The sequence below is a fragment of the Calypte anna genome, chromosome 20 (genome assembly GCF_003957555.1).
Source record: "Calypte anna isolate BGI_N300 chromosome 20, bCalAnn1_v1.p, whole genome shotgun sequence".
NCBI lineage: Eukaryota > Metazoa > Chordata > Aves > Apodiformes > Trochilidae > Calypte > Calypte anna.
In genome coordinates, this window is record NC_044265.1 from 11,355,265 (window position 1) to 11,377,393 (window position 22,129).

The 22,129-nt window shown below is 40.2% G+C and overlaps 1 protein-coding gene across 1 annotated transcript in view; it reads left to right on the forward strand.

Annotated features, from left to right (window-relative positions):
* CDH4 (cadherin 4) overlaps nt 1-22,129 on the forward strand; it is a 407,807-nt gene that overhangs the window by 249,298 nt on the left and 136,380 nt on the right. The window contains exon 4 of the mRNA XM_030463155.1: nt 9,932-10,108. Within this exon, the coding sequence (XP_030319015.1) occupies nt 9,932-10,108 (177 nt within the window). The remainder of the gene's footprint in view (nt 1-9,931; nt 10,109-22,129) is intronic.

Consider the following 22,129-nt stretch of genomic DNA (forward strand, 5'->3'; position numbering starts at 1 on the left):
TTCTGTAGTTCTCAGTTCATGAGTTAAAATCAGGATCACAGAAATACAGGATAGGAAGGAATCTGCAGCAAAAGAGCTTGGACATACTGGATATATTCAGTACATGGAGGATGCCAGTCATCTGCTGCCAGTGACTTATTTAGGAAAAAAAATCACTGTCCTGTGTATGTCAGCCTAAGTTTCTCATTGTTTTAGCTTCTCAAATTCTGACCATGGAAGTATGTAAATTTTGGCAATGTTCAGTCACTAGGATTTGTGCCATTAGTGCAGCAAGTGTTTAAAACATTGAGAACTACTATCAGAAATCAATCCTTGCTTAAAACCAGCTTCTATTTTATTATATCTCATCTTATTTTGGGCTTCTTTCATATCCCAGGTGTGAGTCCACAGACATGCAATATGAATGCGAAGAGCTGATTCGTACAGCCAGATATTTTTTTTATTTTTATATAAAGCCTTTAAATAATCATAACTAGCATTCTACCTGGATGAGGTTTTAAATTCCAGGACAGCCTTTTATTGCTAATACAAAGATCTCTGGGCAAGGAAAGGCTTATTCAGCACTGATCTTGCTCATGACCTCAGTTATTGCACTAACCAGGATGCTCTGCATGAGGCCTGGGAGCAATGGAGATGCAGCCTTCCCTTGGGGGAAGAAAATGAACAGCTGAAGTGGGACTTGTGCTTCCAGTGCTCCTGATCTTCCTGATGCTCTCAAGTGGGTGCACCTGGAAGAAATGGGAAAAAGAGCCACTGCATTTGTTTGCTTTCCTTCCTGCTTTTGTATTGGGATGAGATATTACATATGGCATCAGGGTGATGGAGTTTGCCCCATCAAACTGTGTTATCCCTAGAGAGAGACTAAAGAAATGTGTTTGTCATTCTGCATTTTTCTGGATGTATTTATGCACATTTTAAGTGCTCTGTCATTATGCTGGGGCTGTCCTGTTTGACTACCTCTGCAGGGAATCCAAGGCAGTAACTTAGCCCAGTGAAACAGCAGCCAGAATCATTTTTATTTCTTTATCCTCATCAGTGAAGCAAAGTTTTGACTGATCGCAGTCAGTGAGGGCAATAATTTCTGTTTCTTCTCTTTGGTAACTTGTGAGACATTGTTTGGGGTTTTAACAAAGCAGATCAAAAAGGGATCAGAAAGCAGGTGATTAACAGATTAATATTGTATAATTGATAGCAGTGAGACTGCTAATGTTAATTGTGGAATTCTGATGAAGACGTGTTAGGTGACCTTGTCTGACCTCATGCTCAAATGAATTTGAACATCTAGCATTTAATCATCACAGGAGATCAAAGTGCTGTTTGTGAAAACATGTGAACTTATTTGACCTGATTTTCAGGTGTGTTGAATCACATCACCTTGCACTGGAACCTAGATAAGATATGACATACAGGTGCTCATTGCCTTGGAAAATCAGCCCACTATGGGAAGTTTCCGAGTGCTGCACTTTCTGCATTTAGTTCTCAAATTGTCAGCATCTTACCAAGGGGTCAGGCTGGAAGCCACACTATAAAGATCATCCGTAAGTGAAATTCACTGCAGATCTGTCTGCCTTCAAACAAAAAAAAGTCATAAGGATTGAACTGTCTACGTGGAAATAAGTTTTCTTTGATAAAACAAAACCCTTGGACTGCTGCGTGCTGCCTGCCTGTGCTGTGTGCCTTGCCCTTGGGAGATTAAAGCCTTTGACCTCTGGTTTCATCTTCTTTGCTGTTAACTGCTGAAGTCTGACTACCACTTCCAAAAAATATTTTGGACTGAATCTCTAAAAAAACCCCTTCATTGCTGTGGTGATCCATTGAGAGTTATGTGTAAACACAAGCTTTAATACAGACAAAAATCACTTTGTGCAGGCACACCCATAAAAAGAAACTTCTATTTTAGAGGCTGTGAGTGTCCATCTCTCTTTTCTCAGGCCAGCTGAGTCCATTTGGTAGTTACAGACTGAGGGTGAAGAAGGGTTTGGGTTCCACTCCATCTCTGGAGGTTTGGTTCTTGCTTGCTAGATGTGGTTCATGGTGATGGAGCTGTTTCACCTTCTGCCCCTTGGTGCTGCTGGCTGAGGAGCCAGGAGAGCCAGGCAGCAAGGCAGGGTGGGCTGACCAGTGAATTTCAAATGCTGTCTCTGTCCAGCAAAGCATTTAAACACACACTTAAATTTCACCATGCAAGCAGAGATAAAGTGAATGTGTTTGTTTGTGTGTTCAAACTGCAGCATTTGCTTAGGTGTGCTCCTGAACTGGGGAATAAAAGAAGAACAGTCTTTTCTCAAGAGCTTCTGAAAATAACCAAAGGATAACTTGAAAGGGCAAACACAAATGCTAGCACTGGGGAGAAGTACCAGAATGAATTACTTTGCTTTGTGCTAAAGTAGCAGTGGTGCTTGTGATCTCTTAAGTCTCTTGTGATCTTTTTACTTGCAAACATTAGGAAGAGAAGGAATATTGTTACATTTAATTCATTATGATTATTTTAATTCATGTATCTTTTGAACCTCACAGCCTTAGAGAAATAAAATGAGATTTAAAAATTTCACAGGCTTGTTAAGGGGTAGATTTGCTCACGCTTCTTTCTGTGATGAAGAACAATTGTAGTAAGCTGAGTTCTAATAGCAAATGAAATGTATTTTGGAACTATTTTTCAATTTGTTAGAAGTTCTGTCTGGGTAGAATTTTGCTTGCTAGCCCAGGTACTTCATGCATTTTTCTTAACAAGTTATGTACAGAATGAGAGAGCTAATATCAAGCTGCAGTAGTGGTTCTTATAGTGTGTGATGAGCTCTACCACCTTTATTCCTGTCCTGTAGGTATCTGAACAGGTGACAAGTATGTAATATTCTGCAATTTAATAGCCATGCTCTTAAGAAGTACTTGTAGTTCTGCAGCCATTGTGTATGGCTTCTTCCAATTATGAGAATGACATTAACTTGAAGGTAGAAGTGTCTTTTTGTAAACACTAGAAGGTAGAGTACAACAGTGATTTAGATGTTTCTTAAACAATCCTACCTAAGAAGCACTGCAAGATTAGATCTTACAAGGGGAAAGTGAAAAGGTCAAGTTGACGTGGGGAGCTTTACAAGGAAACAGCCTCCTCAGAACTTTTCATGTGGGGATAAGATGTTCAAGCCTTAAAATGAGAAAGAAAAGTCCAGTGGAAGCTGTGCTTTGCAGATGATGTCATTTTCTTCTGTTCATTGAAGGTTCTTGTAGTATTCAGAGCCTGACAAGAAGGCAAGAAAGGTATCACAAGTTCTTGAAACTTCTGGGGATTGTAAAAGATTCCACCAAAGGCAGATGGATTTCTTATGTACTGGCTTTGGTATGTGATTTTTCCAGAGGACAGAAGAGGAAGAGTATCATTTGAAGTCTTGAAAGCAGTGTGCAGTGCAGGAGATACCTCTGATCATCTGTACAGTGTCCACAGAATAGGCTTCAGCACAGCTCTGCCTCTCCAAAATGACCACAAGTGTGTGGTGCCTGCAGGTGTCCCCGGTACAAAACCAGCACGTTGAAGTTCTCTGGTGACCCTACCAGATTTCAGCTTAGAGTGGTGATAATTTACCAAACCTTTTGGCAAACAGAAGATGGGGGGAGTTCTGGCAGTTCCTGAATTTCAGTTGAATTGTACTGAGAATCCAATATCTTCTGTACCAGGGCTACCTGGTCAGCAGCCACCTGAAAAGCCATGTTCTGGCTCAAGGCACAAACTTGCATTTCAGCTGCACTCAGACTCTACATGGTCCTTACCTGGACCACGAGCCATGTAGGGTTTACTGATCAGAGATTTTAAACAGTGTTTGAATCTTCTTTGACAAACTTGGGGGTTATGCCCAGAGCTCTTGGGTGTCTCTTTTCTCTGGAGTTCAGACTTAGAATTTAATTACAGTTGCCCACTACAGGCCCTGCTGCATCTTTCTTAAAGAAAGGATCTTCTCCTGCCTGACCCTCAAACCCCAAAGTATTGTCTTCTCTCTATTTAAAAACACCCTGCTTTTGCCTGTTATTTTTTGTTATTTTCCTGCTCTGCAGCCCTCCACCACTGAGGAACATTTCGATTCCTCAGTCACACTGATCACATTTTATTAGTTATATCTGATAAAATTTTCCACAGCCTGCAAAGCCAGCCAGGTACCCCCCAACCTGCAATTTGCATGCACACCTCATTTTTCAGCTGTCATGAACAGTGCACCTCCAGGTGGATGCTCAGCGTCTCCTTGGGAGAGAGGGGCATTTGGCATGGCCAGGACGTGTGTGCATTTTACGTGGCTCATTCTTCTCCTCTGGGGGCAGTAACTCTGTTAGATTTCAGTCAAACTTTTTCTTTCCCTGTCAACTGATGTGTTCTGGAAGCTCATTGCCAAATCTGACAATTCTTCTTACTAATTGACTCTAATGTGAACTGCTCTATGCAGCCCCACTGTTAGCTGAGAAAGGAGGAAAAAAAAAAAAAAAAAGTAATGAATTTTTGCTTAACTAGCTGATTTAATTAAAATGTTTTATACTGTAATTGTATGGTTTCTATAAATGGAGAGGTAATTCTGTTTAATGAGTTCCTAACCAAACATTACACTCCTGTCTGTATGTAGCCAGCTTTGATAAAGGTCACAAATGCTGAGATGCCACTGTTTGCTTTTGTAAGTCGTGATGATCAAACAGCTTGATTTGGCACTTGAAATACCATGTCAGGATTGGTTCCCTCTACTCCTGTTTATACCAGGAATTATTAGTATAGTTTGAGGAGCAGAGGGGGTTCTTCTCTGTATCTGAACACTGTTCATTATCTTTAAAGTGGAAGTCTACTGCCAAAATCACAGCTCATTGTCAATTAGTGGCTTCTCTGCAAACACGTTAATTTAATGCCCCTGCTGAAGAACTGTGAGCCTTGGAACATCTTGCTGCTAAAACACTGGTTTTCAGAGCCCTTTGACACAAATCATTCATGAACAGCAATTTATGCCACAATGGTAATGAGACATGACATGAAGCTATCTTTGATTAAATTTACCACAGCTTACAACTATTAGTAAATAGAGCTAATATAGATAGTTGTAACAGATTTCTATGAGGTAGATAAGGAGAAAAACAGCTTATGGATTCTTTACCTGTGCAATTCCTAAAGAATACTTTCACATAGAATGAATGTAATAAATGAAACTCTAAACTAAAAAGTATGGTCTTCTTAAAACTATTTTTTTCCTGTCTCCAACTTTGGCAAATTCAGCACTGACCTAAATAAAAAAGAATCAATTACCCTAAAATAAATAAATTTACTGTTTGTTCTGCAGCCCTTTCATTATACTGTATGAGAACACAAAATGAAATATCTCTCTCTGCTAAAAGATCAAAAACTGAAGAAATGTTGCATTTTGGGAAAAAAAGGCTCATTCTTCCTCCACTCCCATCCCTGATGTCAGCAAAATGCTGTCTCCTTACAGTTCCTTCAAATGTTTCTTTTGCAGCACTCTCATGTTCCCTTTGTTAAAGAACTAAACTATATTTTCATAGTCTTATTTTCTATTTGGTAAATATCATTTTCTCCTGTCCCTTCCACAGCTACCATGGAAACAAGCAAAAATGCTTCAGATTAAATATTTTTAAGTAGATTTTTTTTTTCCTTGGTAGAATATGGTAGCAGTTTTCAGAATGCATATTGATACAGCAAATGAAGGGAAATGTGTTTCAGCAATGAACTAAAGGTGGCTTTGTATCACTTTGTACTGATAAAAATATGTTAAATACATGTTGCCTCAGTTAAACCCTCAGAATGTCACCAGAAACAAAGAAAGCCAATTTCTTTTCTGAAAAATTTCTGGTGCTAAAAGTTAAAGATCCTGTGAAAATGCTCAGACTGACATATAAATAAAACACAGGCTAAATCATAAATAATTCTGATACTTGGGAAATACAAGCCCTATTACCTCTCCTCCAATTGCAGGTACTTTTTATTCCAGGTCCAAGAGCAATATATTTTAGTGCTGAATCCAGAGCATTTCAGTCCGTGGGTCGAGCCCCACCAAATAAATAATCTCCACCAAACATAGTTCAAGCCACCCTGTTATTTATATGCAGAGAACAGTGCCTTATTTACCCAAACATGAGAACGATCCAAAACGTTCAGCTAAGCAGGAACACAAAATATGATATTATATTATGTAAATGGGTTTGTGATACGCTCTGCTGGATAATAACTTCCAGATGTCTCTGTAGCCAGAGGCTGACGGATATCCAAGGCAGGTTGGCTGGGAGGGGGAGCCGTGCCAGCTGGCGACTGCCAAGTGTAGCGGAAGGTGAAAGCTGCTGGTTCTTCACACTCACTGCTTTTATTTGGGGACTGGTGAAAAGTCAGTGGTTCACAGCCCTCTTTTCATAAGCAGGAGAGAGCTTGAGGGGCTGTAGGGGTCCCACGTGTTCTGTTCTGTCGGTGAATTATTTTTGGTGTGTAGGGCTTGAGTTTAGCCTGAGTCTCCCAGCAGATGAGAGGTTGACGAGCCACATACTGGCAGGAAATTATAGACTAGCTAGATGGCTATTCCAGCTTATCTTTTATTGCCAGTGCTAAATTCAGACAAGGAATCCCCCTGAGCTCTCAACACCATGGTGTAAATGGAGTTAGTTGGAGCACCGAGATTTTTAAAATTTGTTTTGTTTTTAACCAGTCCCTAGGGGTTTAGCTACGTGTCCTCTCCCAAGTGCAGCAAGCTTTGTTCACTGTCATTGATCCCAGGGTTGCAGAATGTGGGCTTTAAAAGCAGCTACCATGGCACACTTTTCATCTCTTCATTAGTGAGCTCTAAAAAATTCTGCCCTAGTCTGAGTACTAAGGCATTAGGCCATATTGAATCCAAATTCATAGCAGATTCCCATCCCAGCATGGGATGTGATCCTGTTGTCTTTCTTTATCCCACACTTTGTGATGGTACCTCAGAAAAGCAACTGGAGGAAAACCACCTGAAAGCACTGGAAGTGCTCAGTTTCACTGTGAGAAGGGCTATGGGCAGATTGTGTTCTGATGATACTAAAAAAGACAGAGAAATGTTTTTCCTTTTGCAAACGTCTGCCTGAGGTACTGGAAAGCATTTGGCCAGTAAGGCCAGGAGAGCAGGAGCCATTCTGTCAGTGAAAATTATTACTCAGCAAAAACAAAATTGGGAGCTGTATTTTAAAATTCATTAAATCCTGTGCCACATGCTGCTTTTGAGCTGAACATTAGATCCTTGCAAAGTCAAAAGTAGAGGAGAGTTTTCTGTGACTTGTGGTTAGTTGTTGCTGTTATTCAGGAGATGTTCATGGATGTATCAGTCAGCGATCTGAATAGTTCTGGCATTTGTACTCACCAGACTTTGTTACTGCATTTGTCTCACAGCTTTTAAACAGCAGAAAACATGTACAACATATTTAAACAACACCAGAGAAATTAAGGTCATGAGAATGCATTATCAACAAATGAAGATAAAAAGGAGCCGTTGTTTTAAAAAAAAAACCCACAACTGTTGTTGCAAGATGCTTTTGAAATTCTACATACCAAATTCAGAGTCATGTTGTGATTTATTCTAATGTAGGAAAACATCAAGAGTGACAAGCAAGCTAGTCACTGTCTAGTCACCTGCCAGCAAATATTTCATAAAGACTAAAAAGGCTGGTACTGCCTTGCTGAGCTGACACTAATTATTTCAGTATACATGGAGCTTTGGGATTCCTGTTAATTCTCAAGTCTGTCTTTAGTTCAGACTCATTCCACTGTGTAAACTCAGCAGAGCACAAATTATTTGACCATCCTTTCATAATCTGTCCCCACGCTCACTTGCCAATTATATAAACTGATCCAAATACCTGCTCTCAAAAGATCCCCCAATTGGGACTCACAAGCCAATTAAACAAAAAAGGGGATATCTGCTTTTCCAGAGCTCATGTCTGGTAGTCTTATTTCATGTTGACACTCATTTCTGGGTGTCTTCTTTAGATAACATTGTTTTACATCAGTGTTCAGAAAACATACCTTTCATTTGATAAAAACCTTTTAAGATGAATATCAGATATAGGATGTTGCATCCCATAGAAAGGATGAGCTCAGCAGTACCTATTGATATGCTGAATAGCCTGAGAAAGCCTCCCACTGCCCCATCGTGATGCTGTTTATTTGTTCATTAAACACTTAAATGATTAGTTTTAGAGGAACATCTAAATATTGAACAGTGGTATAGTGCTCCTGCAGAAGCTTGGTGAGGATGCTTGTTGAGGGTGCATAAACCAGCATTCAGGTGACACAGAACAGCAGTCACCTTGGTGGCAAGAGGTAGCAGGAGAGAGGATTTGAGAAATGTGGCGATGTGTGTGACTGAAAAAGACCACATTTGTCTCTTCTGTGGAAATTCTGCTCTGGAACTGGCTCATTTTTAAGGTTTGCAGTAAAAATGGTTTCATTTACCCAAATGCTTCCAACCACTGCAGCTGGTGGATGTCTGCCCTCCACAGGTAACACAGGCTGGAGCCATGATCAGGCTGTGAGAATGGGCTCCTTGCTGCTCCGCCCAACTTTCAGCATCCACACATCCACAGCATCCACACAGCTTTCAGATCCACACAGCTTTGGAGCCACCACTCAGTTCCATCTCCTGGTTTGTTTTCCTCACCTGTATAGTTTTGAGGTGACTTCCAGCTCAAAATGTGCTAATAGATGGATTTACATTTATAAAGCCTGAAGCAATGATTCCCACTGAAACCAGTGCCTACAGATAATTGCTTGCAAATGTTTGTAGGATGTTTCAGTTTGTACATTTGGAGTGAGACAAAAAGTGAGTGTGGCTTAAAATTGCAGGAGCTTCAGAATATACTGTGACAGGTTTTTTTCTTACGGTGTTCTTGGGTTTTGGGGTGAATTTAAGGGTGAGTTGTGGGATTTTTTTGAGAAAAAATAGCTGAAAATTCTAAAAATCAGAGAATATTATTCCCACTGGATTGTATCTCAAATGAAAATGTAGCTTGCAGTCTTTCTGATCTACCACCACATGGTAAAAAAGCTTGCCTTTGTTCATTACCTTTTCTGGGGACTTTCCAGAAACCCTGGGACCCTGGACGGCCAAGAAGTTTTGAGGTATATGAGCTGAGAAACCTTTGTGGAACTTCTCCAAATCTACGTTTTATTGATTCTTCATTCTCTAAGGCAGAAATTTTCTAAAAATGAACATGACTCTTACAAAACCATGGTCTCACCATTTGCCTTTTAATGCCACAACATTTTAATATGTCCAGCACCAAAATATGCCATGGGCAGAATCTGGAGTTTAAACAAAAATCACAAAGGATTCAAAAGTGCCCAGAATAATGAGAATTGTATTCTAACTGACATGTGTTACACTTCCCAGAGTGCATGGGGAGATGTGTGTTTGGGATTTGTGTTCAAAACCCAGCTCTTATGAAAAGGTCATTCCTTCTGAAGTACTGGAAAGTTGGACTCACTCACTTTTTCAGCCGTGGAGCTGAAGCTCCCCTGCTTGTGGTTTGTTTGGTTTGATGGGATATGTTTGCAGAACCACAGGCTGCAGGGTACTGTAACCCTGTGAATGCCAAGCAGCAGGGTAACATCATACTCTAAAAATGTATTTGCAGAAATTTGCAGAGCTTCTTTACCCCAATGTGCTGCTGAAGCTCCCTGCAGCTGGTGTAATGAAGACGATATATTCTGGGAGGCATCTTGATTTGAGAGTGACAGCTCCATATATTTGTGAAAATGAAGTGGCAGTAGAGCTGCCAGTAAAGCATATTGTGTCTTTGTGTGATGCAGAAATATATCATGTTAATAACAATAATTTTCACAGTTCCATGTGACCATTTGGACGTGGGGAAGCGCTGCCATTGGGAGAAGTCCTAAGAAGCGAGGAGGAAACTAACTGGGTTTGCTTTCTTGTTTCCAAAACAGCCAAAAGGAAGGAAGACCATGCCTGGAGAACTGGTACAACAGCAAAGTGACACTCTGCTCCCATGGCGCCAGCACCAGAGCGTTAATGGGCTGAGGAGGCAAAAGCGAGACTGGGTCATCCCCCCCATCAACGTGCCAGAAAACTCCAGAGGACCCTTCCCACAGCAGCTGGTTAGGGTAAGTTTAAAAAAAAAAAAAAAAAAAGAAACAAATAATTATAATTTAATCTTGCAGTGGATGTAGTTAAGTAGTAGGTGTTGTCCAAGCTTATGGGAGGTCAGGCTCGAAGCTCAGGCTTGGTGTATTTCTTCCCTTGTGCAAGAAAATTTGCCTTTTCCACACTGCTGAGCCCTTCTTTTCCAAAGGAGCTTGTCCCAGTTTTCCATCCCCCAGCTGAACGCAGCCTGATCTCCTCCTCCAGCCAGTCCCTCAAGAGCCTCCAGCATTGCTGCCAAGTGGGCTCTTTGCCCACACTCTCATCCAGCTAAGGGCTGCAGGTGTAGAGCTGGGCTTGGTGACACCCCGTGACAAGGGGGTGCCACGTCCTCCCCTGCCTTTGCAGAGCCAGAGTGCAGATGTGTGGTGGGGCTGGTGGAGGTTGGCTGCCTGCCACTGCTCCAGATGGATCCCTCAGCTTCTGGATGTTGCTGGCTTCTCTCTTTACAAGGATGATCTCTGAGATCAAGTGAAAAACCATGTGGTTTTCTGTGATGATATTGGATGATAGGATAAGAAAAAGGTGGAAGAAGGGATCATTGATAGACACGTTTGGTTGATATAGTATTGCTGTTGATAAGTGTTAGCAAAATACAAATAAATGTTACTGTTCCTCTTGCGAGTGCTGATTTCTGGTTTTGGAACAGTAGAATAGCTTTGAAAAAAAAAAAAATAGAATTCCCGGGCAGACTTTTTCAGCTCTTTCCTTGGAAAAAAATGGTGACAATGGTAAAACTTCAGAATTTATTTTGAGCAACAATTGTGCTCAAAAAAAAAAATAGTGCAGGGAGGGAAGGCAAGAAGTCTTTGTGTGGTCAGCAGTGCTGGGAATGGAGTTGGCCCATGAATGTGTTGTTCTACTAAGTTAAAGAAATGTCTGAAGAGGAGAATAACTTGATGTGTCAAAACCATCTTCTTAAATCAGATTAATAATTTAGATTAATTCCTGAATTCCTGTAAAAAATAAGTAGAGTACTTGCAAAATGAACTTATGCCCTGTCCCACTCCCTGCTGATTGCATTTTCACTAGGCAGTGAGAGTACAAGATGGCACCAATTTGTTGTTTTATAAGGACTGAAATCTCTGTGGCACTTTTTCCCTCCACAGTCTGGAGATGAAACATAAAGACTCGAGAATTCAAAACTCCAGTTCTAATGAAAGTGACAAATAATAAATTTTATATAGGTGCAGAAGAGTTGAAATTCATCACTTAAACTATCAGTAACCTTGTAAAGATAACCTAGCTGATGGAAACACAGTGCTCCTGGATTGTCTGTGCTAGATTCCATTGCAGTTTTAAAATACAGATGCTAGAGGAAACTGAAAATTATTTTTAAAATGGGATGGAAAAGAAAGAAATGGCTTACAAGGGGGTGCATTCCTTTTCACCTGACATCCAGAACATATCATAATGACAGGGAAGGTAGTACAAAGAGTGCAACTTGATTAAGCATGAGCCCTCTCAATTTCAAGCTTGGATTGAGTTTCTGCTCATCTGCAGCATCTGGCCCGTTTGCTGGCCCCTGAACATGAAGCTTGGGTGATTCCTAACAGGGCTCACAGCTTCCCCTGTTAGACTTTGCTCTTTAATTATCCAGAATAGGGCAAATCAACATCTTCAAAGACCATATCTATCTGGTTATTTCCATCCACATACTCTTCAGATTGCCCTGGAGCATTCTGCTGTCTCCTAGATCTAGGCAGCAGTTTTGATGGGATTTCGTGTGCTTTTGCTCACTGGGTGCTGAATATTTTTGTGTCCATCTGCTCACAAAATGGAGCTAGAAGTGTGCATGTGAAGTTACTGCTCGGATCTCCTTTGTAGGGAAGGAAGTCTGGTGCAGTTTTCTCTGTAACTCTATATAAAATGTTAAAACCTAAAGCTAGTTCCTGGACACTGAACTTTTTTTTTGGTCCAGAGAGCCTTGCTCAAGCTCACATTTTATAGGTATAACTAATGGAAACCAGTCCCTCCATTATGCTCTCTTTGGTTCTGGTTACTTCCAAGGAGAAGGAGGGATGGCATGAAAAATCTGAATATTACAAAACTGAAAAGCCCTACCAGAAATACATTTTCATAGTACCACTTGCTGTTTGCGTTTTTATAGGTCAGACTAATTTGAAATGCATAGGCAAATCTTTTGGGTTCCCTCCTACTCCTGCTTCCTATTGTGAAGGTAAAAATTCCATTTTATGGAAGTTGATTAGTTACTTGTCAGTATTTTTAGCAAGGTTGTGCCTGAATGAAGTTTAAATCATAGCAAAGGTGAATGCAGCTTGATGGGAGCCACATACCTCGAAAAGCAGCCCTATGTGGTTCAGCTGGGATCAACTGTAATTCTCTGCTCATTAAACCATTGCGTTCTGATAACATACATTAAATGGAGAAGTTTTTAGAAAAAAAAAAAAAAAAAAAAGAAGATATTAGAACATTATCCCTGCCAAAAAAACCCTCTGTTAATTACAGGATTTTTTCTTTCAAAGGAACGTCCCTGTCTGTTCATAAGCACATTAACTAGGAAATGTATTTCAGAAAAATAATATGTAAAAAAATAATTATAATAGGAATTTCTGATTAGTTTTGGCTGCTGAAAAGATTTGCTTATTCTTCAAAGAGTTTAAATAAACATCTAACGTGTGAGCTAAAAATAATGTTTATTGGTATAAAAATGCTTTGCAACTTTTGGTTTTGCCTTTGAGCTGAGAGAACATTTATCAAATGTTACTGATATATGTTTATTTATTTTTCAAACACTTATGAAAAATTTGGGTTTAATTTCCTTGTGCTTCATTTCCGCCTTTGTATTAGGAATAATATTTTACATGCTGTGAAATATTTTACTGTAGTGAGGATAATTTCATTACTAATTGTCAGGTACTCTCATTGTTATAACTCTGAGGTCCATAAAAATGCTTATTAAAAATACAAAAACAATATAAAATCCCCCTCCTTCTGCAAGCAAATGACTCGTGCAGGCAGACTGATCAGCTAAGATAATATCTTAAATAGTTGTGCCCTTGCTGAGTACCATCCATTTTCTCACTGACTCATCTTTTTTTAGCTCCATGTATAGCTAATCTTTAATTATCTATTATCTAATTATCTGTTAGCTAATCTTGTGTTTCATCCTCTTTTGAACTTCAAAAAGTATCTCAGTTTTGGATCCATCACAAGACTCTAGATGCTTCTAACAAGTCAGGTTTCAAGACCCCAGAGCCTGGGCCCATCTGCATGAAAATCATTCATGTAAAAGACCAACAGTGGTGTGCAGGGCATGGCATGCTTAGATAATGGGCTCCTCAATCAACCACAGCAACCTTATTCACCTTTACGACTGCTCCAAACTTCCAACTTTATCTCCAGGATGTTTCTAGAACTCTTACAAGCTGCCTGTCTCTAACTTGATCTGCATAGACCTGAATTTTCCCATCTTGCCTTTATTAAACTTGAAATGAGAAAATGTGGTATTTGTCCATTAGATCTCTTCTGCTAAACAACTTGTTCATTTTCATTACACGAGCATGAAAAAAAATCCACTGAGGATGGCAGGACTGGATCTCAGTGCTCTTACAAACTGCTTTGATTTCTCTCATATCCAAATGCTCGTAATCTCAGACACAAGAATGCTAGAAATAATCCAATGTGTATAACAGGGAGTTAGAGGGATGGATGCATTTTATGTAAATTTAGTTAGAAAGTCCTGAAGTGGTTTGGAAAGCTGGCAGAATGCAAGGCTCTTGCATTGGCTCTTATCAGGGATGTTTATGATTAATTGGGTTTTGTGCTGCATGGCTCATGTTAATGGAGCAGAGAGCTCTTCATAGCACAATAGAAAACCCCACCATGAACTCCTGGGTGCATTTAGTACATGTTAAGCTATACAATGAAACTGGATGCTTAATATGAAAAAAGTTGATAGCACACTCAAGATGTCCACAGCCTCTTTGTGTGCTACAGCCCTTCCTGGTGCTGGTGTTGCAGGACAGTTCTCCAAAGTCTAAAATCCCTGTGTTGAAGATGAGATATCCTGAGCTGTGAAATCCCCACTGGCTTGGACCATCAGCCCTCAATATTGCCATTTCCTTTGCTCATCATGGCTATTTCAGCATGCACCTTTGCACTCTTTTAAATAGTTTTATTGTAGGAAATCCCTCATGCCTCCTCTATCAACCACGTTGCTTACTGCTGTGAAATTGGCAGTTCAGAATCCATTAACTCCCAGCTGCAAGACAGATGGCATCTGTCTGTGGTGAGAGAAGGTTTGTTGAGAAAAAGCCTTGCAAATGCTTCCCAAAGGACATCAGACCTTATTTTTCCTGAGAGAGATGTGGGCAGCTTCGATTATAAATAGGCCCAGATCTTCCTTGCTCTTCACAGGAGCAGATGTTTCTTTTGCCTTGTGAACCACCAGAAGACAAACAAACAAACAAAAATTTGCTAGTTCTGGCTCTCAGGATGCCTTGTCTTTGGTATTCCTGTGAGTATGGCTAGTTGAAATTTGGAAATTATGTGGGTTGGTATGTATGGAGCCACCAGAGATAAAAAGGAGCAAGCCCAAGGGGTTAAGAGGGAATGGGACATCATGCAGTTTGTGGGGTTCTGTAGAGGCACAGCCTTCCTCTGAAAGCTCATTAAGGGATGGAAGATAGCAACAGCTCTTGGCCCCTGACTGTGATCTCACTCCACAAGCTAATCTGACACCAAAGACAGAAAGATTAACAGGAAAATTATTCATTAAGCATTCGTGTTGATGTGGTCTTGGCTCTGGTATTGATCTGTCCTGTGTCAGTGTGTTACCAAAGCAGGACTTGGAACACATGAAATGAACAGTGAAAGAGAAATATAACACGTTGCTGCTTTCTTGACACATCCATTTGAAATTTCTTTAAAACATGCAGTATAAAGCAGGTTTCTAAACAAATATCATATCATACATATTCTTCAAACTAAGTACCTTTTTTTACCTCCTCGCCTTCTCTCTGGGGTATGAGGATGTCCTTCCTCATCTCCAGCATTTCACAGAAATAGAAGGCCACATCCTGATGCAAATTCCTGTTTCTGCCAATGCTGGTGGGGCTACAGAGCATGTACCATTTGGGAATCTAGGTCGAAGAAAGCAGATGCCCAGTGCTTTATGGGCTTTCTGTGCACACGCACACACAGCATTATGGATTGAAAAGTGCAGCTACAGCATAAATGTTCCATTTGAAATTCTCTTACAACAGCATTCAAGCCTATACTGTAATTATACATATTGTATTTCCTTGTATTCAGACCCATGGGGAATTTATATTGTCCTTGCTAAAGCCAGAGGGACTGAAGGAAAGCAGTCATTTAATGATTCAGCTGTCTTGGGCTCTATGATTTAATCAATCATCTGAAAGAAATTTTTAGATTCTTTGTGTTTAGAGTTCTCTTGTCTGAGCAGAAAATGTTCCCTTTTTGAATTGCTTTAATAGCTGTATTTATGCAGCTGAAAGTTCCTTAAGAAATGAAAGTAAAATCAAATTGCTGAGAATGCCTAGATAATTTATCAGAGAATATTCAATTAGAATATATTAATATTTTAGATTTCCATCATTAATTTAATATTCAGAGATTTAATTTAGTCATTGAATTGCTGTAGTGCCATGCGTGGGTAGATTGTTAGGCTGAGTGCTTAAAACACCTGCCACAAATGGGTGAATCTCACTTTGATTCCCAAGAGCACAAATGCCTTCCTACTGACATGTCGTGCTGCAAAAACTCAGACACTAAATCTTGCCTGTGCTCTGCATTTTTCCATAATTGCAGAATGGAATAATACATTCTTCTAGCAGAAATAAATGCAAAAGCCTTCTTTACTCATGCATTCAAATCCAGACTGAGGAGGTATTTGGGGCATTGTGGTTCTGAGTATGTGGTGTATTACTGAGGAATTTCATATTGCCAGCCCAGCCTTGTTACTTACTCGAGAAGAACCTTTGTAAGTGAGGTTAGGATTTTAAAGTGATTGGTGTTCTGCAGACAAATATCAAGGACTCCTATTGCCCAGTTCAGTTAAAAATACCACCCTTGAGACTTTGGCATTTTCTAGCATTCTTTGGGAATACTATCACGCTGGAAAAAGCTCTGTTAAATCATAGAAAACCCACTAAATCATAAAATGCCATGTGATTTGGAGGTGATGGATTTCCATCAAATGTAGTAGCAGTTGCATGAGAGAAATTAAACCAACTTTTATTATGATTTCCCACACAACAGAAAAACTAAGATTCTCAGAAACCATTTGCAGCAATGAGACTCTGCTTCCACTCTTCCCACACAGAAGGTGGAAACATACCAACATGAAACTTCAGAAGTCTCAAAATTCATTCATGATATGCCTAATTTTCTTCAGGTTGAAGAAAACACTCTGAAAAAAACATTCTGAACATTCTGAGATGTTGCTTTTTAGGTTGTTTCTGGTATCAGTTAAAGTCACACAAGGGTCCAGGTGCCATCAATACAGGATCAGTGCTCCTGCTAGGCACTTAGTGTCTTAAAACTTACATCCACACCTGTGGATGATTAACATGGCACAAATCCTTCTCAGATTTGTGTTAACTCATTCCTAAAAGCAAAAACGTTGTGTAGCTACAAATTTTGGAAGTATGAAAACCAGAGAAGTTCTGAAGAACAGAGTACAGCAAAAATCTGCTGTGCAGTGAGTCAAACTGGGGGGTACTGGGGTAGCAGACCTTTGGTCTGACCCTCATGTATGATGCTTTAAACTATTTTTTCAGTCATTCAGAGTCGCTGTGAGGCCATGGGATGGGATATGTTAGCAGCTATTTGTGACTCTACCACCAACTGCTACCTGTTAAAAATTAATAATAATTGTAAGTTAGACCCTTACGGCCTTTCCCCAGATATTTTTCTATACAGAATCTGATCTTTTCAAGCTGTTTGTGTGAGATTTGTCTTTCTTTCACAAATAAGAAATTGAGGGAGAACAGATGAGTGGCTTTGTTTAAGAGCACAGAGTGGTTGCCATGGCCTTGAGCACCACTCTCCTGTTATCAGTAGCTGCGCCTGTCCTTGGGTTATTTGAAGAATCTCATAATGGACTCAGGTTTTATTGAGTATTCAGAAATCTTTTTGTTGATGGTTATATTCAGTCACTTCCTTTTGTGTCTGAGTTCAGCTGCTGCACCTGTGCCTCAGGTCTGCTAATGTACAGGTTTGTCTTTACAGGGATTCAGAGGTGCTTGTCCACCACAACCCAGGGACCAAGCAGAAGGTTCCTTTCCCTGCTGAGTCTCAGCTGATTTCCCTACCACCACCCTCATCCAGCTCTTACCTTTTAGCTTCTGCTCCAAGTTCACCTCAGCAGCAGAAAATTTAAGCAGCACAGAAGGATAAGTACCCCTTGCCTTCATCTGTTGTACCAGGCATGCTGCAGAATAGTTCATCAGTGACTCCAAAGAGTATTTAGCTGAAATACCCCATTGCACATATTGCAACATATCATGAGATCCCCATCCCCTCCAGAAAGGGAGATAACTGTAATAGCCACTCAGTATGGCTGTCATTATCCAGAGAGGCAAAGACAGGAAGGCACAGTCAGGGCTAATGTACACAGCTCAGGAAAGCTATTGGAAATCTGTAAAGTCAGAGTGTACACAAAACCAGTGTACACTGTTTTCTTTGCTAAGAAAAAAGCTTTGGTGTTCTCTTCATGCCTTTTTCACAGAAAAATATTATTAATCAAAAAGGCTGAGACATGAACAGAGACACAGAACTTGCAATCTGCCTCTTTGCTGCAGTGGTTCATTATTTAACACTCATCACCCACGTTAGTAATAGGTTACTGTGGGACATGGCTTCCTTGATGAGTGGAAATGGAGTCCCGAAGACACAGTGGTGCTGTGTGGGTGTGAGTTTGGATTTGCAGAATGATGGTGCAGCTCTAACCTTGACAGCTAGACTGGTGCTGAAATTCACTGTATCAGACTGGAACGAGATAGGAAGCAAAAAATCCATCCACGCTTTGGCTTTCCTTACTAATGCATATGTTCTTGCTAGTCTGTACTGCTGAAGAATTAAATTCAACACTGTGGAGTGTTGGATGCCAGATTTTAAGGCTTTAGAGAATTTACTCACAGGCTAATTTTAAGCTTTCACTGCTGCAGTTAATTGTTGTATTTATAACTGCTGAGATTTTCAGTGATCAAGGTGTCACCATCTAAATCCTTTCTCAGCTGTCTGTAATGCAGCCTGAGGAGAGCTGTAAGCCATGGTTACATGATGGGGCAGCAAGGGGTGGATAGGCAGAAGTTTATTACACTTTCATTAAAGGTCCTATTTCTTTGCAATTTGTTCTTTCCCATAGCTCTTTCATATTATTTTCGTAATTACCATATTCTAATAACATTCATATTTATTGCTAATTTCCTTAATTTAAAGGACATTTTTTTCATATACGAACAGTCAGACAACTTAAACAAACAAAACCTTGGATTACATTAAGGGAAACATTTTGCCCAAGGCAGTTTCAGTATCTGCAGATGGTCCTCAACATTTTGGCCCTTTTTCAGCAGAGATTTTAAGTATGTGCCTAAATTTGAGCCTTTAAGTACCTCCAGTGGCTCTTCTGAGTCTATTTAGTGCCTGCAAACTAAGGACAGCACCTTGCTGGATTAAGACCAAGCAATACCAACCTCTTTGGCCATGCTATAGGATGGCTTTTTTTTTACATTTCTGATGTTATTTAGATTTCTCTGCAGACACTGTAACCACATAAAGAGCACCAGATGTACAAAGGCATCCAAGTCTTCACACATGCCATGCAAGTGGGGCATTTTTTTTCTAACAGACACCAAGCCAGACACTAGCCAGTAGACCCAGGTTTCATAATTTTGACACTAGGTAAGGAGAGCTGAATTATTTTTCCTTCTAAGACCCAACAAATATCTAAGAACCACCAACACCTCATTCACTCCCTAGAAGCCCCACAGCATCTGGGAGGGCTGAGCTCCCCCTTCAAGAGGGACAGGGTTTGCTCCCAGGTGCAGGAGGTTTTGTCTTCCTCACCCTGGAGAAATGAGATGTGTTTAACTGCAGCTGACCCTGGCTGGGGGTGCTTTGTTGAAGCAGCCTCTAGGAAAAGCAGGAGCTGGTTGTGCTTCATGGAGGACGTGCTGGTGAAAGGCTTCAAGGTAAGGGTCTTTTCTGGAGCGTGATGGGGCTTAGCTACAAGTAACAGGAGCAGAAAGAAAGGGAAATAAAGCTTGAGCTTCTTGTGTAAAAGAGAGCAAGCCAACAAAAGAATAAAATGGGGATTTTGTGTTGCTTGTGGTGGTGTTTCATACTGACAGAGGGGTGAGCATGCAGGGGACCTACAGGGCCCTGGTGAGGGCTTCCTGATTCCTCATGGAGCAAGGCAAAGGGGGCATGAGGAGTCAGCATTCCAGGCAGATGATGTTTCAAAACGTGTTTAAGGGGTCTCATCCCTGCCTCAGATCTGTGCCTGGTTTCTGGGATGCAGGTGTATAAATATTTATGTGTATATATTGGAGGAATACCTGGAAAAGGAGTCGTGCAGAGCATTCAGCCCCATGAGGACCAGACACCCCGGTGTGCTCTCCCCTTGCAAAGTTTTCCCAGAGTTAATTCCACTTTGGGGATCAAGTTTTGGAGATCAGGACTAAGCCTCTATGACTCAAGCAACAAACCCCTAAAACCAAAAGTTTCTAGTAGGAAATATTACCAGACCCTTAAATGCCTTTGTGCTGGCAGGTGTCACTGGTTCCTGGATCCTTTTGGTTTACTTGTGATCTTCACTTGTTTTAACCAAAACATTGTGTGACCTGTGGAGATATTTGCATCTGTTCTTGGGTTTAGAGTCCTTTCAGGCTGCTTTGCAAGATGACTGATTTGTTTGATTTGTACTTCAAGGCTTTGTGAGCTAAAGAACATTTAAGTAAATAAGATCATTTTGGAAAAAATGGAGCAGTTTAAGGAAGGAGAAAGGCCATGTGGGTTTGTTATTTTGGTCCAGAAAATGAAAGGCACACGTTGTGTTGTGAAAAGATTGTCCATAGGGCTCATGGTTTATTCCTTTAGAGAAAGTGGGAACCTGTGGTCCTCCAGAAGCCCCTCTGCTTATGAAACTCCTGTGAGGAAAGAGGCTGAGCCTAATAGTTGCCCTTCTTACTATGGGACTACAGAAAATTAGTGGAAATGCTGTATTTGGAAATTTGCTGTATTTCCAAGGTGCTGTGGAAGGTGTGGCAGCTAAAACAGTGTTTCTGGCCACACTGTAAGCTCTTGGGAGTTATTTCTGAAGTAACATCATTGGAAACGAGCATATTAGTAGAGATAAGGAAAGAAATTAAGATTAAGGATCTGTTCTAAAAAGCATTTCCAATTAATCCACAGCCCTCTGAAAGGATTTCTGTGAGTTGGAAAACAAAAATGAATGTTTGTCCAGCTTAGATTTTCAATGGCGTGGCTTGCAGTGGGCTGATGACACACTTTACTTAGCAGTAAATGGCATTCAACTGCATCTAACAAAAAGAAATTAGAGTAGAAGAATTACACATCATCAGAGCATAAATCTTTTTAATGGAAAATTATGGCCATTATTTATTACTTGAAAGCAAAGAATTGAGAAGCAAGATGGCAGCTTTCTCTCAGTGGTAGGAAATGCACCCTCTAATGTCTCTGTGGAAAAAAGAAAATGCTGCACCAAAGCATTCACATTCAGCTTGATGGCAGAAACATTATTTGTTAGCATCTGGGTTTGTGGGGGAAACTCCTGTTAAGAGAGGAATTCAAATATAGGAAGAAGCATTTCCAACAACTGTCTGGGTTTACCAAATATTTTTCAGACAGTGTTATGTTTATGGTGCAGATTTTTTTTATGCTAAAGGAAAAGGCAATCTAAAATTTATGAAACAGCTGCTCTGCCTTTTGAGCACCTAAGGGACAGAGTGACACAACGTATATATTTCTGAAGTCATTGAAAGAAAATAAAATTTGGTATTCTTTTTGAACCAGAATCTATACAATCTATGAATATTAAACCATTTTCTTATAATTTTTTAACTGGACAGGAATACAAAATTAAACATTCAGGTATAACATGCTATTAGCAAATCAATTCTTTTCTTTCTGTCTCCATCCAGTTGTTACATGTCCCCCTTCCTTTTTTTTTTTTTCCTCTTGTTCTTAATGAGACTTCCTCCTTCTCCCCATGACTCTTTATGTAAGCAACCTTAGCTCTTGATTAATCAGTAATTAGGGAAGGAGTCATACTGATTTCAAATCTCTAGTATCATACTCTCCAGCTGAAATTCAAAACTAACATCTAAAGGAAAGCCATAATGTCAATATTATGATATGTCTAACCTTATGATGACAAAATCACACTCGAGTCAGACCAGGCAGTGTGTATTTATGTAGGCACAAATCTGTCCTGCTTGATACCAAGTGAAAGAAACAGAATCATAATTCCCTCCCCTGGTGGCTTTCCACAGACATTCCCCCTTCTTGCCTGCCTTTATCATCAGCAATATTCAATATTTCACCTTCAAGTTTACTACACCTTCTGTGATCATATCTAACATGTACTGTCTCACTTCACTTCGTGTTTGCTGAGCAGAGCCCAATTCAAAGTTTAATGAGCCCTCATTAACCTCTGTGAGCTTTGGATCAATCCCTGATAGTCTAATATGGTAATAATGCCAGGGTATTATGGAGTCAAAAGCTACCATACAGTGGTCTGAGGATAAAGTCACTGCAGGAGGGCAGCTTAATGGGGTATTAATTGGATAGTGGGTATTCATAAGTACTGAGCACTGAGTGTGGATATTGTTGAAAGAGCAGAATAAATGCTGCATGGTATAATCTTAAAGTAAGGAAAGCCCGAGTTTCCCTTTCCACCCATCTTTACTGTATGCATCAGGCATTTGTGGACTTAATGAAGATTGGGGAGAGTTTTCTGGCCCAGGCTGATG